Source organism: Malus domestica, chromosome 14 (assembly GCF_042453785.1).
Source record: "Malus domestica chromosome 14, GDT2T_hap1".
Taxonomy (NCBI): Eukaryota; Viridiplantae; Streptophyta; class Magnoliopsida; order Rosales; family Rosaceae; genus Malus; species Malus domestica.
This window is the reverse complement of record NC_091674.1, coordinates 3935864-3953126: the sequence shown is the minus strand read 5'-3', so window position 1 is coordinate 3953126 and position 17263 is coordinate 3935864. Positions and strand designations below refer to the sequence as shown.

At 37.5% G+C, this 17263-nt stretch overlaps 1 protein-coding gene across 1 annotated transcript; it reads left to right on the top strand.

The window, feature by feature from the left end:
• The first annotated feature begins 10471 nt into the window (after positions 1-10471).
• Positions 10472-16070, top strand: LOC139191546 (uncharacterized). Its single transcript, XM_070812430.1, has 3 exons — positions 10472-10718; positions 15076-15262; positions 15464-16070. Exons 1-3 carry the CDS (start codon positions 10472-10474, stop codon positions 16068-16070), a joined length of 1041 nt encoding a protein of 346 aa, XP_070668531.1.
• Positions 16071-17263: the final 1193 nt, after the last annotated feature.

Here is a 17263-nt window from a genome sequence, read left to right as displayed (position 1 = left end):
ATTGATAAAACTATTGCAAAAAGTTAATTTTAGAACCATACACTATTTGCATGCATAGTTGGATTGAAATATTGATGAATGAGTTTTTGTTTTTTTTTTCCTTTTAATTTTGGTAAGCATGAGGATTCCTTTCCCTAGAAATTTAGGTATATGAGATGTGTAAGGTAATTATTTTTCTTGTTCCTTTGGGTACAAAAGTTACAAATTACGTGTATTTATTTTTATTTATAAGTGGAAGGTCTTTATATTTGATTTCTACGGATGGCAGTCTAATACCAAATTATAAAAGCAAGCCCAAAATTCTGCACTCCTTAGTGTGAATATATTGTTGTTTCAAAAAAAAAAATTGCAATAACCAACCTTAATTGAAAAAAAAAATAATGGACCAATTTCATTTCTCAGTCATTTCATATGGATGTGAAGAGGATGGATCCGTACGTGTACTCTAGAAAAAGTATAAGTTCCAACTCACATTTTTCACCAAATCATAGAATGGGCGGCCCTTCGTACTGAAAGCTCAGAACTGATCCTCTCCACTTGGTATGAAATTGGCGAGAATCATTATGAATATAGTGAAATTAATCACCCAAAAGGAGAGTTTGACTCATAGGGACACCATATATATAAATCACAGTTCACATTTTCATCCTGGTCTAAATATGTAGGACTACCCCCATACGAAAAGTTCACACTTCATTCTTCAGTTTTAGAGTTCTTTTCCTATCTAAAGAGATGTAGAACAGGTGAAAGAACAAGTAGGATTATAAAACATTGGAACCTCGACTGCGCCGTAAATAGTTTATAATAAGACTGATGTGCGACTAATTTGCTCGCAGGAATACATCTGACTTTTGATCAACTTCATATATATATATATGGTAATCCATGTTGAAATGGGAAAGTTCATGCAACTGCAAGGACATTTTAAATAAACTGGAATTTTTTTAAAATGTCATGTGAATTTATGAACTTTTTTAATTTGTCATATGAACTAAAACATTAATCAATTTGTCATATCAAATTTTTGAAATTATTAATTTGTCATCCCACCGAATCATATGTCAATTTAAAAAAAAAAACTCCCTAAATAAAATCTTATTGATTTTTCAAATGGAAATTATTATTGACACTCTAAAAATCTCATTATTTGATATTTGTTTAATACCCTCATCATCGACCTTAAAATTTGAGCAACTATTAGCGTACTTTAAATTAATTTGGATGATAAACAAGTTAAAACTCGATTTTTAAACGCTTGAGTTTAAGCCCCATTTTTTTAAAAGCAGAAGACAGCTTAAATAATCAGCCCTAAACGGGCACAAAGAGTTGAAGAGCTTGAGCGCTTTCGATCGGTCACTCACCAAAACAATTATGCAATCTATTCTCCCAAAACAATGTAATTAGCTTGGTTCGCGATTAGACTACTTTTGTTAGTTCCCCTAAGTTAAAACCTCGACCAAATTCCGACTAGTAGTAGTGGCAGTATAGTTCAAAATGATGCAACTGACCCCGCCGGAGCCCAGTTTTGTCTATGGCAGCATGCCAGTGAGGTGAGATTGGCCCTAACAAGATAGGTAGCATGCATGGACCACATATTGGCCAAGTGTTACTAGTGCTCGGAGTCAGGCAGGCCACCACACATTAGAAAGAAAGAAAGAAATGGGTGTTGTTAGGTTTCCTCGTTTGCCTTCTCGATCACCAATTAATATATATGACGCAACAAAAGTCGCTGGACTAGTGTTCCTGGGGAAGCACCCTTTAAATCATGCCTTCAACTTTGAATAAATATCACCTCACATGTGAAATATTAGTAATAGTTAGCATTTCTTGTTTTCGTTGTTAGAAGGATAGTTATTCGTACATCAATTTTACCTCATGCACATCCTTGTTAATTTTTTATCATTGACATTTTTCAATCCATTCGATCCGAACGGTGAAAATTGAGAAGGGTATGTGAATAGCACTACCCATGTTAAAACTTGATTCGAATCTTCAATAATATAAACAAAAAGATATTAAAAATTGTATCACATTTTACCAATTTGTATTCTAATTAGAGGTGCAACTTGGATTGGGTCAATCCAAATTCGTTTATGCCCAACTCGATTTCAAACCCAATCGAGCAGGTTAGAATGAAGTAAAAACCTGACCAACCAAACCTGACCTCAACCAGATTATTTATTTGATATTTATTTTATAAATAATGTGTTACAAGAGTGAGTTTGATAAAATTGGACAAATCCGAACCCAATCCAAGTAAGCTTGAACCCAATTTAAACCCAAACCCGAATAAAACCGCATAAGTCCGAACCCAATTCCAACCCGAATTAGAAATGTTGAATTAGGTTTGGTTGACCATCTAACCCGCCCAAGTTGCACCCTAATTCTAATAATTAGCACAAATCAAACTCATATACACATTTAGGTATATTAAGTAGTTTGACAAAACTTCACTTATACAATACCAACTCTCATTGCATTCTAATAAGCATGTAACTCTATGTATCGTTAAATTAATCTGAGTCTTTATGAAAAAAGTCCTCACAAGTCCTCGGATGAATGGGACTGCCAAGCGTATATATGTTCCTGGGGGAAAACAATTATTTTTATATCTTTGTGCACAGTGTTTCGAAAACTTAATTTAATAAATTAAGGCGTTTCCGAGCCTCACAAATTCACTTACCATTACCAATGGAACTTGATTAATTGAGCTGCCTTCAATTCTACTAGTACCTAAGATAAGAAGTAAAATTCTCACGTTCACAATAATTTTTTTTCATTATCGTAATGCTGAAATGAAACACATTGCTGTTTTAATTAAAAAAAAAAAGTAAAAACGAAAAGCCCATTTTGGTAGTTATTTCAGTGTTTTACTCCATATGTTTGTGTCACACACTTACGACTGTATCTCCGGTTCATGGTCCAAAAGACAGTTCTACCTCCTAGCTAGGGTTTGAGTGATCACCTTTGCATATACGTTGCTCCAAAAACGGAAAAGTTACTTGGCAGCATGTCTCTTACCTAATAACCCATATATATGTATATATATGTATATATATGTATATGTATATGTATATGTATATATATGTATATGTATATGTATATATATGTATATGTATATACACACACACATTGAAGTTTCTACTACCCATATTCGTCGTCCAATTAATTCGGTTGCTTATTGCCTCAAGTGTGTGTGCGTGTGTTTATATATATACACTGAAGTTTCTACAACCCATATTCGCGGCCCAACTAATTCGGTTGCTCATTGCCTCGCTAGTTTTGCCCTCCACTCCAAATGTGACTACTTAGATTGATAAAACTCCTTCCATTATTATTGATCTTGTAATTGAGGAAGCCTCCTTTTCTTGTTCTAGCTAACCAGTTTTTAGGCCTTTAATGAAATCTAATGCCTTATTAAAAAGAAAACTCATATATACTTCTTTCGAATTTTCATATTAGAAAACTTCATTTTAATCCTTGGCAAAGATGACTTTTTGATTAAAACCATGAGTAAGATCAAAATCTAATTTTAGTCTCTTGATACATTAATAACCTCATTTATTAATTATATTTTGATTTTTTAATTATTTATCTTTTTCTTTCTAATTTTTAATGTATTAATTTTATTTCATTATAATTTTTATTTTCATTTCATTCATCGTAATATATTTTGTTGTGAACATTTAGATAAACTAATTTTTGTTATACAATATATTTTGATGTACTTTATCTTCTTCATTTAGGTATATTAAATTCATTATAATACATTTTGGTGCATACATTTAAGTACACACATTTCGGTACATACATGTCGATACAAACATTTAGGTACATTAATTCAATATAATACATTTTCGGTACTAACATTTCAGTGCATACATTTTGGTACATACATTTAGGTACATTAATTTAATATTAATACATTTCGGTGCATATATTTAGGTACATATATTTCGGTACTAACATTTAAATATATTAGTTCAATAATAATATATTTCGGTACTAACATTTATGTACTTTAATTGAGTCTTTCAAGAATGTTAAATAAAATTAATAAATTAAAAAACTCTTTTTTGGTCAAAAAATAATTAAAATTTGTGTATTAATAAATTTAAATATTTAATGGGAGACATTAAATAAAATGCACATTAATTATTTTGAATTAAGGACACATTAAGGACTAAAATCAATATTTAATCTAACACCAGGTTTTTTTTAAAATTTTAATCTTCTTGAGGGATTAAAGTTCAAAAACCCCTTTTCATATTCTACTAGCTCGTTGTTAGTTAGCAATATCTCTTTCTGAAATTAATATTCTTCTCGTAAAGATTAAAGTTTTGGGTCCCTCACTGGCTGCTGTTCTTCCAGTGCATGCACTGAGTTTTAAATTCTTCATAGGGCATAACTAAACCCTAAATTAATTAATTAACGATGCAGTTGCGTCTCCATGCTGCAACAGCATATGAATATAATTTTTTGTGATATTAATTGTGAAAGCAAGTAGTCTTCGTAACAACGTGGCTTTTCTACGTCCAAGGGACTACCAACAAGTGGTTTGTTAGGCATATTTCTGAATGGTGATATAGCAAGCATCAACAGTGTTAGTAGGTAATATGATCTAATAAAGATATTGATTTTTTCTTCTCAAGTCCTTTGGCATGAAGCCCACAAATCCAATACGTTAAAAAGATCGGGATATAATTTTAGTAACGGTACTCATCCGATAAACGCTATCCGTGCGTGAACTTAGAAAGAAGAAACATTATGATTTAGTGAAACGATAGACAGCACTAGCACACCAACATATACTTTTAGAACCAAAGTGCCCTACAAAGTGTTATCAACTTATTACCATAGATTCATACGGATATAACAAAAGTACCCCTTGCCAAATTTTGGTAAGTCCAGAAAGATGATCACACCTGTAAATTAGTAATCTTTGGAATAATCTTTCCTTTTGCTCTAGACAACTTCATTAATTAACTAAAGTGATTAAAGACTAATAAGTGTATGTATGATGTTGAAGATTTTTATCAAGTTCTAATTTTATCATAAAGAAAGAGAAATGCGCTACTAGTATACTAAAGGGGCGACCAACAATTCTTATTTATTTTTGCATGACATGAATATAGGGTTTAGGGTTTTCATTGTGGGAGCTTTCATCCGTGCATATCACAAGATTTTGTTGGAAATATCGAGACATATCAAATTCAACAAATGTGTATGGGATCCTAGTTCAATTGAAAATTTATAATCCAGAGGATGCAAACTAGGTAAATCCTACGATGGTGATGATTTGTAGCCATACTAGACATTATTCTAAGTTGTTTTTATTTATTTTTTGGTTAATTCTTCTAAATTGTTTTTGGTACCGACTACTAGCTAGACCTCATTATTTAATTAGGGGTTGTTTTGCCATTTGCCATTTTTTAACTAATTGGCAATGCATGCTTATTTAATTATGTATTCATCCCCTTTTTTTTAGTCTGAATGTGCATGCATATTGCATAGTTATATTTGATTTAAAAAATACATAGTTTATCCCTTTTGAAATGGATGCATGCTTGGGTTCTGGAGGTTTGGTGCCCCAGAAAGTATGGACAATCACGAGCCCTACGTAATATACTTCACCGCTGACGTTTCAGTCAGTCTTCTGTTGTGTTTCTCTACGACATTTCACAGCATTAAATATTAAAATTATTCTTCCATGGTTTGTCTAGTATCTTTAATTTAAAAAGAAAAAGTTCAAAACTCCTTTATACGACATCATTAAGTATCGTATTACATAGGCTGAAATAGGAAATGTCACTGAACATAAACCTAGTAGATTGGTTTGTAATTAATCTGACCGATTGACTTTAGTGTAAGAGTAAGCTAGAGACATCAAGAACAAGATTAGTCTCGTCCCGTGAACCAAAAGATCAAGCAATCAAATCACAGCGCTGGAAAAAATATGAAAAACAAAGTATAGACCACACATGATAGAGAACTAACTTGCAGACATATTCATTGATGAAGAAGCCATCACAGTACTCACACAAACCTTCTCCTCTTTACAAATCTCAATGCTCTCCCAAGAATAGGTTATTGGTACAAGAGCGAAAGCATTATTTGTGAGAACATTGGCTTTTGTTTTTATACCAAACACACAGATTGCCCTATTATAATCTCCTTATATCAGCATGAGTTCTATATATGAGCAAATACAAGAGTTCTCAATATACCAATATAATCGGATTAACTCTTGTCAATATGATTTAGACTTCTTTACAACAAAACTAATTATCTCAAGACTTGTAAGAATCATACTCATACTCTAACAAGATAATCTTCTTTAGCTGATACTAGCACCATGTGATGGTGTGATCATTGTATTAACATTTTCTCATATTGTATCGGTGGACACAATCGTTAGTTGGTGCTGTTCGTCGCAGGAATCTCCTGGCGGACGAGCACACAGCTCCCCTGGGAGAATGGCGTCGGTTGAGGGTCTCTGTCGTACTTCTGCTTTCTTCTCGGACTCGCTCGGGCAAGCCTTTGTCGGGCAGATCTTGGTCGGGCAAGACACACTTCGGGCAAGGCTCGTCGGGCGGTTCTGAAAGAGAAGGACAGAGTTAATTTGAAAGGGTGCCTTTGTGGGGCCTTAGGTGTAGGCCTTAAGGCTCACAATCAAGATTAACTTTGTCATGCTCAGGCGTGCCACTACCATCTTTAGCATGGCAGATGTTGAATGGGTGTTAAGCTTTGATTGAATATGTATACGCCCGAGAAACCAAGTTAGATATAACAGGTGCCTTTGTGGGGCCTTAGGTATAGGCCTTGAGGCTTCCTGTCAAACTAAACTAGCACTTGGATGTATCATGTTTGGTCTTTTATGGTTGCCAGAGTTTTATTACTATTATACCTTTGATTATCTGAATCCAAGAGGTAGGACGAACCCAAATGAGTGCCTTTGTAGGGCCTTAGGTATAGGCCTTGAGGCTTCCCATCAGAGTTAATCCTTATACTCGGACCAACTAGACCGCAACATGAAATGAAGCTAAATAGATGCCTTCGTGGGGCCTTAGGTGTAGGCCTTGAGGCTTTCTATCAGAATTCACTCCGTGCTTAAGCCTTTTCTACGAATCAAGATATAATAGCAATAAAACGGAGAAATAGATTGATTACTTGCGCCCCAAGTAACTTCGGACTTCTCGCTTATCAAGGATTGTCGTGGATGGGTTGAGTCCACATAGAGTTCTTTTTTATGCCTTGAGGCCAAGGACTTTACTGATCTTTAAATTACATGCCCGCGGGCTTAAGACTTAGATCTGATTTGAACTCTGACGCGATTCAGATCGGATTCAAGCGCTGAAGACTCATTTTCATTATGACTTTGCTAGAAATAACTTGTATATAACTGGGAATATATAACATGTTATTGTGCTTTTAAAAGAAAGAAAAGACAAAGACAGAGCAAAGATAGTCGGGTAAGTTTGAACCTTATCGGCCAAGGCTGAACTTCTTACAAAATCTATCTTTGTGGCTCTGTCAGAGGTCTAAAAGCTTTTAGAGGGGTTGAGGGGGGAGAAGAGTATACAAAATGAATCGATACCACCATGAACAAGGTAGCAGAGCTATTACAGGGGTTTGGGAAGGTTTATCCCGAATGGGATGAAGGCTTGTGCTGACTACAGCTTCGTTGAAGGCAAATCTGGCTTGAGCAGAGTTTTGGCTTTTGTTTGTTTGATTGAGTGTCCTTAATTCTGTCTTCTCTTCCTCCTTTTATAGACGCCTTTAGCTTGGGTTCCTGTAGCAATAGCGGTGCCCGAATGCGGTTTGGTGATGACTCACTAGCTTTTTTACATGAATGCCACCAATAAAGTACTTTATTGGGCTATGTATTGACTGAATAGCCTACCCCCTGTGGTCTTTGAGCAGGTAAGCAGGTGGCCTTTGTAACTTGTGCCCAGCCGAAAGCCTCTTTCCTGCCTCCTAAGTTTTCCTCTGGGCCTTGGGTTTGGGCCGACTTTCTCTCTGGCCCAAAGTTCAGATTTTATCCCAAACAGGTGCAATTTAGTCTTATTATAAGATGATGAAGATGTTAAAATATGTCAACAAGGGTCAGTTGAGTTGGTAAGGATGATTTTCTTCGCTAGACAAGACTTAAGTTCGAGTTCCGTTGTTGTCAATCCCTTTTGATGGATGATCTGTAAAATCTAAAAAATGGGCTAAGTCCACATCTATAAATCCTCAAAGAAGCTTGTATATGCAACGACTCTAAGATGGGATAACCTCCTCTTCCCCTAAACTTTTTGTTACCCGAAAAAATAAAGATGTTAAAATGTCGTTGCTGTTAAGATTGCAACTACGATTTTGTCCGTACACTAATCCTCCTGTACATGTGTATATTCTTTCTGCTTCCAAGATTGTGTTGTTCAACCGTGAGAATCTTATGATTGTAAATTTCCATAACGTGCCATATTTTTTATTTTTTTATTTATTTCATGTGTTACTTTTTTAGTTAAAGTGGGTATAGAGAATCTGGATCTTTGCCAGTTAAAGTGTGAGGATCCAAGGGATCTATGAATCGTGTCCATTCATCGTACTTCACGCGGTCAGAAATCATTTTAAATGTTCTTATTTAAAATTAAACAAAAATGCTTTTATTTAAAATTAAACACAAATAACACGATATACAATGAACTAACATGATTCACAAATCCATAAAATCCTCTTAAAAAAAAATCCGGAGAAGATCCTGTTAGAGGCCTAAGAAGTGCAAGAGACTAACAACAGCACAGACAAAGGCCTAAGAACCTGGGCTTGGTCCTCAACAGGTAACTGTAAGGCAAGAGGTATTCGCGGATACTTTTACTGTGTTATTTGGTTTGTATGACATTGTTAGTTTCGCCGGGCTTTTAAAATTTGTTGGCTTTGTGGTACAACTAATTAAGAGAGCTGATACATAGATTAGCGATTACTTAATGGAAATTCATCAATTTCACTCGTCTTCTTATAACTTGTTGACTTTATAGTACGTCTAAAGATCGACAAGTCTTGGATTCGACTGGCACCCGGATCACCAAATACTTACCCAAAGGCGTGAGCTTCATTCCTATATCAGTCCTCCATTATATTTTCTTGTAGTTTAGTGGCAAAGGTGCTTATTTAAAAATGAAAAAAATACGTTGCGAAGGTGTGGCCCATTAGTTGGTTAAAGCCCCACTGATAGTCCTAAACGAGTAGCAAAACATGAAGCCCATTTATTGGTAAAAAAGTATAAGCCCATTGTTCCCTATGGTGAGGTACACCAGATGCCAAAAACAATAGCCCATTAGTTACTTGTGAATAGCAACAGTTAAGCCCAAGTAACTTTTGCAGCTTCAAAATGAGATTTACCAAATGACTGGAGACTTTAAATGACATCTGGTGACTAAAGAATTCAACAAAACAACTATTGTTAAGAACTTGGGAGCATGAATCTCGTATCGCATAAGAAAAGTCTTTGTCTAATAGTTTAAATAATTTTTATCTCTCCCTTATATTTTCAACTGGTTATATTAGAGCACGTGCTGAGCCTAATAGCTCTTGTTACCCCATATAGTTTCTCCATGAGTTAGGCTTTATTGAGGCCACACATGAGAGGGCGTGTTGAATGCATGACTTTCGTATAGAAGAATAGAAGCCTTGAAAAATGTTAAGGCTTATTTCGTCACTCGCAAATAAGAATTTGAAATTTGTCACCATATCCACCTTAGACATTTAATAAAGAATAATTTACATAAGAGCAAGTCCACCCCTAAGGATTTTGTGCCAGCACCCAGCCCATTTATCCACTTCAGTGAACAGTAACAGACTCCAATGAACAGTAATAGGCCAATGCATCTCCACCCCTAAAAAAATGTGCTGGCACCCAATGAAAAAATGCGCTGGCACAAACGATCTCCACCCCTACAAAATGCGCTAGCACCCAGCCCATTTAAAATATTTTAATTTTTTTTCTAAAAGAATAAAAAAATAAAATAGTTTTAATTTCGGATATGATTTTTAACCAATCTCGTCATGCCACGTGTCATTATCCGAACGTACTATTTTGTGAATAGATTTCCGCTAAGATTTTCAACCAATCCTGACGCGCCACGTGTCACTTCCGTTTTACAATAATTTAGCCAAGATTTCGATAAGATTTCAACAAATCACGTCATGCCACGTGTCATTATCCGAACGTACTATTTTGTGGATAGATTTCTGATAATATTTTCGACCAATCCCAACATGCCACGTGTCACTTCCGGTTTACAATAATTTAGCCAAGATTTCGATAAGATTTTCAACCAATCACGTAGTGCCACGTGGCATTGTCCAGAACCTCATCCTTTCTTTTTTTGTCCATATAAACCTTACATCCATCCTCACACCAAGCTCAATCCTTCTTTTTAGCTCAGAATCCTTGTTCATCATTTTCAAATCTTGAGTTCTTATTACAATGTCTTCTTCAAGGAAAGTGTATAAACAGTTGCAGGAGCAACATAAAAGGTTATTGGCACAACAGACAGAATTGGCCAATCTCGAGGAAGGTGGAGGTGGAGATGATGCTTTCTTCATGGAGGAGGATGAGGATGATCACCATAGAAGGCAGAGGGCCTCACATTCCCGCCGTGTCATGGAAGTTGTGGGTCAGATAACCAAACCAAGACGTGCTGCAAAACTCGATAAAAAAAGGGAAAAACGAGGTAAAGATCTATTGAAAGATTATTTTATTCCCAATAGCATATTCCCTGATCATGTTTTTAGACGTCGTTTTAGAATGCAATGAAATTTGTTCGACAAAATCATGAGTGTTGTTTATACCATATTTAGGGCTTCGTATTTAGATCTCGTACAAATACTCGGGGGACTTAAATGTAATTATGTGATAAAGGAAGTGGCAAATATGTAATAAGTGAGGAGTTCTTATTCTATAAAAGGACCGCTCACCTTCACAATTAGGAGATACCATTTCTGAAGCCTTCTCACCCCTCTCACATCTCCTCTCATTATAGAGGTTCTCTCCCTCACCTCTCAGATAAATACATAATCAGTGTGGAAGGAGCCCAAACCTTGGGGTGAACCACGATACATCTTGTGTTATTTACATTTCTTGCAGATTCACGGTCGGATTTACGTTGTTCCAAGACCTCCGGTTTTGTGCATCAACATTTGGCGCCGTCTGTGGGAATCGACACGAAAAGCTGTGTCGGTTCTCTTCCGTTTTCCATCTCACATCGTGAAATCTTCACAACCTCACCATTGTCCGCCATGGATCTGCAAGAAACCAGAGACACAGACACAGAGCTCTCTCTCTCTCTATGCAATAGCTGCTTCTAATTTTTTTTTTTTAAATGGAGAGACATATCCAATTTGAGAACCCAAGGCTTCGCCAAGCCTCATCCAAGTGAAAAATCCATGTCTACAGCCTATGCTCTCCCTTTAGACCCTCCAAACCAATGTCATGGGAGGAGAGTGTCCTCCAAATGTAGGCCAAGGACCAGGCCAGGCTCCAATTCCTGTCCAGCCTCGTCGCCACAAAATCGGTTGTTCCGATCACTTCCGGCCGGTAGATCATTCAGAGCCCCATTTACATTGTGAAGGCTAAGATCGGCACACCACCTCAGACTTTGCTTATGGCTGTTGACACTAGTAGTGATGTTTCTTGGATTCCATACAATGGCTGTATTGGCTGCTCCTTCAATGTTTTTAACTCTATCAAATCCACAACCTGCAAGAACCTTGGTTGCCAAGCTGCGTAGTGCAAGTAGGTCCCCAACCCCACTTGCTTAGGCAGCTCCTGCAGTTTCAACATGACTTATGGTGGCTCCAGCATAGCAGCTAACCTCTTACAAGAAACCTTCACCTTAGCCATCGACTCCATTCCCGGCTACACCTTCGGTTGTATCCAGAAAACAGCAGCAGATTAAAGTTGGAAAAGTGTTTGATAAAATTTCAAGTTTTGCCACACCTTGGAGAAAGAGCAACACTACAACTCCTCAGGGAAGAAGAATCTTTCATAGGGATATTGAAAGAGACCAGTCCCAGTATGGAAATGCTCATTGCCTCTCCTCTTACTACAGCGTCTTCGTAGCCCGCCTCGCCATCATGGTTATGCTAGCAATTTTAATAGGGCTACTAACCATACTGACATGGCATTTCACAAGGATCTACACTGCAAAATCGCTGAGCAACTTAGCATACGGGCTTCGCTATGAACTTCTACAACATCCTGTGTTAAGGATGTGGAACATCTTAAATTCCATGGCAGAAATAACAGTAGCGCATGTTAAGCTCTCGGAGTATGCGATCAAACGGAACAGCAACCCTACCAGTCAAGCAGAAGAAGTGGAGGTTGATGAATTGTTACGCCTTTTTCATGTTCTTTGTGGGTCAACTTCGAGATCACAGTCCACAACGTCGCCGCCTTCCGTTGCGCGACGGAGTATTTGGAAATGACCGGAAAGCACTGAAGTTTTCTTATCTTGAGTCGCTTTCATGAGCCTCCCTAGCGCCATTGTCGTGCTCAAGTCCTGCGAAGATCCCCTCCCCATGACGGAAGACCTTAAGGCACATGAGCATTCGACAAGCCATCTCCAATACTTCAAACCTCACCAACCTCACAACATTAAACATTAGCAGAAATAACTCCTCCGGCCATTTCCCCGTCGGAGTCTCAGCCCTTCAAAACCTTATCGTTCTCGACGCATTCATCAACAAGAAAAGCAGAAAGCAGCTGTCACTTTGGCTGCAATTATTACCATAGAATATAAGTGTCCAAGCAGTTGTCACTTTAGAGAAAAGCAAAAGAAAGCAAGTGGGTAATATCAAAGGACAGGGAGAACACGCAGGAAATGGAAAACAGAAACCAAAGCAAAAGGAAAGCAAAAAGGAAAAGAGAAAAGAAAGAATTATGATTCCTTTACTTGAAAACTGAGGCAAGTTGGTGCTTTCTTCATTTTGTTGACCGCCCACAGAAAAGCTATGGATAACAGGCATGCAAATCTGCAAAAGTAAGGAATAAACACCAAACCAGAATGATGTGATTTACTTTTCTTGGCATATGTATGATGTAATTTATTTTTCCTATCTTTCAGAGACATCTGTATAAATCCCATCAGAGGGTAAAAAAAAAAAAATTGGCAAAGCCCAAAATAAATGGGCTGGAATGTTGTGTGGAGGGCGAAGGCCCATAAGCCCAAAATAACCCAACCAGGTGATCAAAAGTACGCCCAGTACTCCAAAATTATTCTGCAACCAGCCACTATTACCACTAACCCGGTGATCAAAAGTACGCCCAGTATTCCAAAATTATTCGGCAACCCGCCGCTATTACCACCAACTAGGTGATCAAAAGTACGCTAGTACTCTAAAATTCTTCGGCAATCAGCCGCTATTACCACCAACCAGGTGGTGATCAAAAGTACGCCAGTACTCCAAAATTATTCGGCAACCAGCCGCTATTACCACCAACCAGGTGATCAAAAGTACACCTAGTATTCCAAAATTATTCGGCAACCTGCCGCTATTACCACTAACCAGGTGATGAAATGTACAACCCGTACTCTAATATCATTTGACAACTAGCCATTCATGCCACCAACCATGTGATGGAATGTATAACTTGTACTCTCCTTCATGCCACCAACCAGGTGATCAAAAGTACGCCCAGTACTCCAAATTATACATGAGCATTACTCATGTCATTCATACATAAACATTCATGAGCATCACTCATGTTAACATTCATAAGCATCACTTATGACAATATCCATGAGCATCACTCATGTCAATCAACATAAACATTCATGAGCATCACTCATGTCAATCAGCTTTAAAAGCTTCATTTACAGAGCTCTAGCTTCAAAAGCTTCATTTACAGAGCTCTAGCTTCAAAAGCTTAATTTACAAAAGCTCCAGCTTCGAAAACTTCATTTACAGAGCTCTAGCTTCAAAGCTTCACTTGCAAAGCTTCACCTACAAAGCTTCAGTGCAAGGTATACAAATACCGCCTCCGAACAACCGCCACTTCGGCCCATTCATGGATTCAATTTGAAGTCTCCAGCCAACAGACTCTATTGACCGAAGACTTGGGGGACTACATTATGTACCATATATTGGGCCTCAACTGGGCCTCATGAAAAATACTTGGGGGACTTAGCCCATCACTTATGTATTGAGGAGCGAGCCCTTATTCTATAAAAGGGACCCCCTCACTTTCGTTAGAGAGCATCGCCGCCAGCTGAGCAACTGCCTCGCCACGAGCATCACTCCTAACCCATTATTCATGTACTGAGGAGTGAGCCCTTATTTTATAAAAGGGACTCCTTCACCATCATTAGAGAGCATTAACTCTAGCCCATCATTCATGTATTGAAGAGCGAGCCCTTATTCTATAAAAGGGACTCATTCACCTTCAACGCCACAAGCCGAGCCAACGAAGGTAACATAAGCCACGAGCCGAGCAACCTCGCAGCATGTGCTACTTCTAGTTGAGCATCATTTCAGATTGAGCACCGCCTCATATCGAACATCAGTTCAAGATAACATCTATTTACTTCGGCCCACACATGGACTGAATTTCAAATCTCCAGCCAAAAAAGTCTCTTGACTGAAGACTTGAGGGACTACTGTTTATACCATATTTAGGGTCTCGTATTTAGATCTCATACAAATACTCGGGGGACTTAAATGTAATTATGTGATAAAGGAATGGGCAAATATGTAATAAGTGAGAAGTCCTTATTCTATAAAAGGACCCCTCACCCTCACAATTAGGGGAGGCCAATTCCTAAGGCTCCTTACCCCCTCTCAAAGCCTCTCCTATCTAGAGCAAAGCTCTCACACTCTCTCCCTCACAAATATTCTCAGAGAAATACAATGAATGTGTACGTAGCCCAAACATTGGGGTGAACCACGATACATCTTGTGTTATTTACATTTCTTGCAGATTCATGGTTGAATTTAAGTTGTTCCAAGACCTCCGGTTTTGTGCATCAACAAGTGCTATTTGCAACCATGATCCATACTTTGTGCAAAAAGATGATGCTTTTCATGTTCTAGGTCTTATTCCCAAGCAAAAAATTACGGCATCCTTGCGAATGCTTGCATATGAAACATCTGTAGATCAAGTGGATGAGATCGCAAGGATGGGAAAAACAATTGTTCTGGAGTCCCTGATGCAGTTTTGCTCTGCAATTGAAGCCCTCTACACAAATGAGTACCTCCGGACACCCATGCCAAGGGACATGTGAATGATTCTGAGGAAGGGTGAGATGCGAGGCTTCCCTGGCATGATTGGAAGCATCGACTGCATGCATTGGACTTGGAAAAACTGTCCAAGTGTATGGCAAAGAGCTTATGGCGACAGAAAATGAGCCAAAAACATCATTTTGGAAGCGGTGGCTTCATTTGATACATGGATTTGGCATGTTTTTTTTGGTGTTCCAAGAGCTCAGAATGACCTAAATGTCATTGCCCAATCCTTAGTGTTCGACGAACTGCTGCAAGGAAAATCGCCGAGATGCACATATTGGGTTAATGATACCCAATACGAGGGATCATACTACCTTGCAGATGGCATTTACCCAAGGTGGTCAACATTTGTCAAAACAGTGCCACATCCACAGATTGAAAAGGAAAAACACTTCGCAAAATGTCAAGAATGGTGTAGGAAGGATGTCGAGCGTTGTTTTGGTATCCTGCAAGCTCGTTGGGCTATTGTCAGGGCTGCAACTAGAATGTTTGATGTCGAGGCTCTTCGATCCATCATGATGACGTGTATTATTCTCCACAACATGATTGTTGAAGATGAGTATGATTATGATGCCATCGATGAATATGAGCCGAATCCGATGAACAACTCAAGAACACGTATCTACTATGCTCATGATCGGATTGAAGATCCCGTGCAACACAAGTCGTTGGAATGCGATGGACGTTACAATGAATTGATTGTTCAGCGGTACACTGATGTGCAAGAGCCATATTGGCATGTAACCCGTCATAATGACTTGATTGAGCACCAGTGGGGATTGTATGAAGGCGAAGATAATTAAAATGAGGCTTGTTGTTGAAAAATAAATTGTATTTTTTTTAAGTTTATGTAATTCTATGTGGTGAGTTTATGTAATTCTATGTGGTTGAAGAATAAATTGTATTTTGTTTTAAGTTTATGTAATTCTATGTGGTGAGTTTATGTAATTTTATGTGGTTGAAGAATAAATTGTATTTTGTTTTTAAGTTTATTTGGTGAGTTTATGTAATCTTATTTGGTGAGTTTATGTAACCTTATTTCATGTGTTTAAATAAAGTACAAAAATAAATAAATAATTACATTAAAATTGCATAATATATTAAATAAAAATAAATAAATTTTAAAAAATAAATAAGAAATAACATAAAAATTACATAAGAAATTAAATAAAGTTCAAAAGAAAAAAAGAAAAAAACATAAAAATTACATAATAAATTAAATAAAGTTCAAAAGAAAAAAAAAAGAAAAAACATAAAATTCTAAAATAATAAGAAATTACATAAAAATGATACAAAGTATCTGGAGTTAGGATATGTGGTGCTAGGATCTTGGTTGCCATGATTTGTGTAGCTAGAACCCCCTTGACTTGTTTCCGCATCTCTTGCACGGCTCCTTCGCATGACATCTCTTTTTTCCGATGTCCAAAAATATTTTGAATTCGGAGACAGTACTACTAGAGACTTGCTCATAGTGTCACGATCTGCTTGAGCCATCATTTCTTCTCTAAGCCTTTCATTTTCTCGATGAAGTGCTTGTCTAACCAGCTCGTTCTCTTGATTAACTATTTCTCTTTGTCTTTCAGTCGCCGCATCACGGGCCTCAGTAGCTGCTATTATTGCTGCCATAACAGCAAATTTTTCCTCATCTCTAGCCTTTTACCGTGCCATGTTCAGTTCACCTTGGTGAGCAAGTTCCTCCATATATTTAGTGTAGTCATTTTTGGAAGAACTACCTTTTTCCTTTGATGCCTTTTTACCTTGAGGCCTGAGGGACTGACGAGTCGGTTGAGTTTCGAGCACTTGTTCAGGCGTCCCTTCCTTGTCTTGAAATGTGTCGGCTTCTTGTTCAGCCATGTCTGGTTCTAGCGAACTATGTAGACCCATGCCGTGCATGACAACTTCTGGACTGGTTGCTATAATTTTGTATTTAGGGCAATCTTTGACAATTTCCCAACATTTCCATCTGTTGAATGATTTGTTTTGGTTCTTTGAATTG

Coding starts and splice junctions, on each gene's coding strand:
- LOC139191546 (XM_070812430.1), top strand. CDS start 10,472: ATGTCTTCTTCAAGGAAAGTGTATAAACAGTTGCAGGAGCAACATAAA. Junction 10,719..15,075: donor TAAAAAAAGGGAAAAACGAG/GTAAAGATCTAT, acceptor TTCATGTTCTAG/GTCTTATTCCCAAGCAAAAA. Junction 15,263..15,463: donor ACACCCATGCCAAGGGACAT/GTGAATGATTCT, acceptor TGGTGTTCCAAG/AGCTCAGAATGACCTAAATG.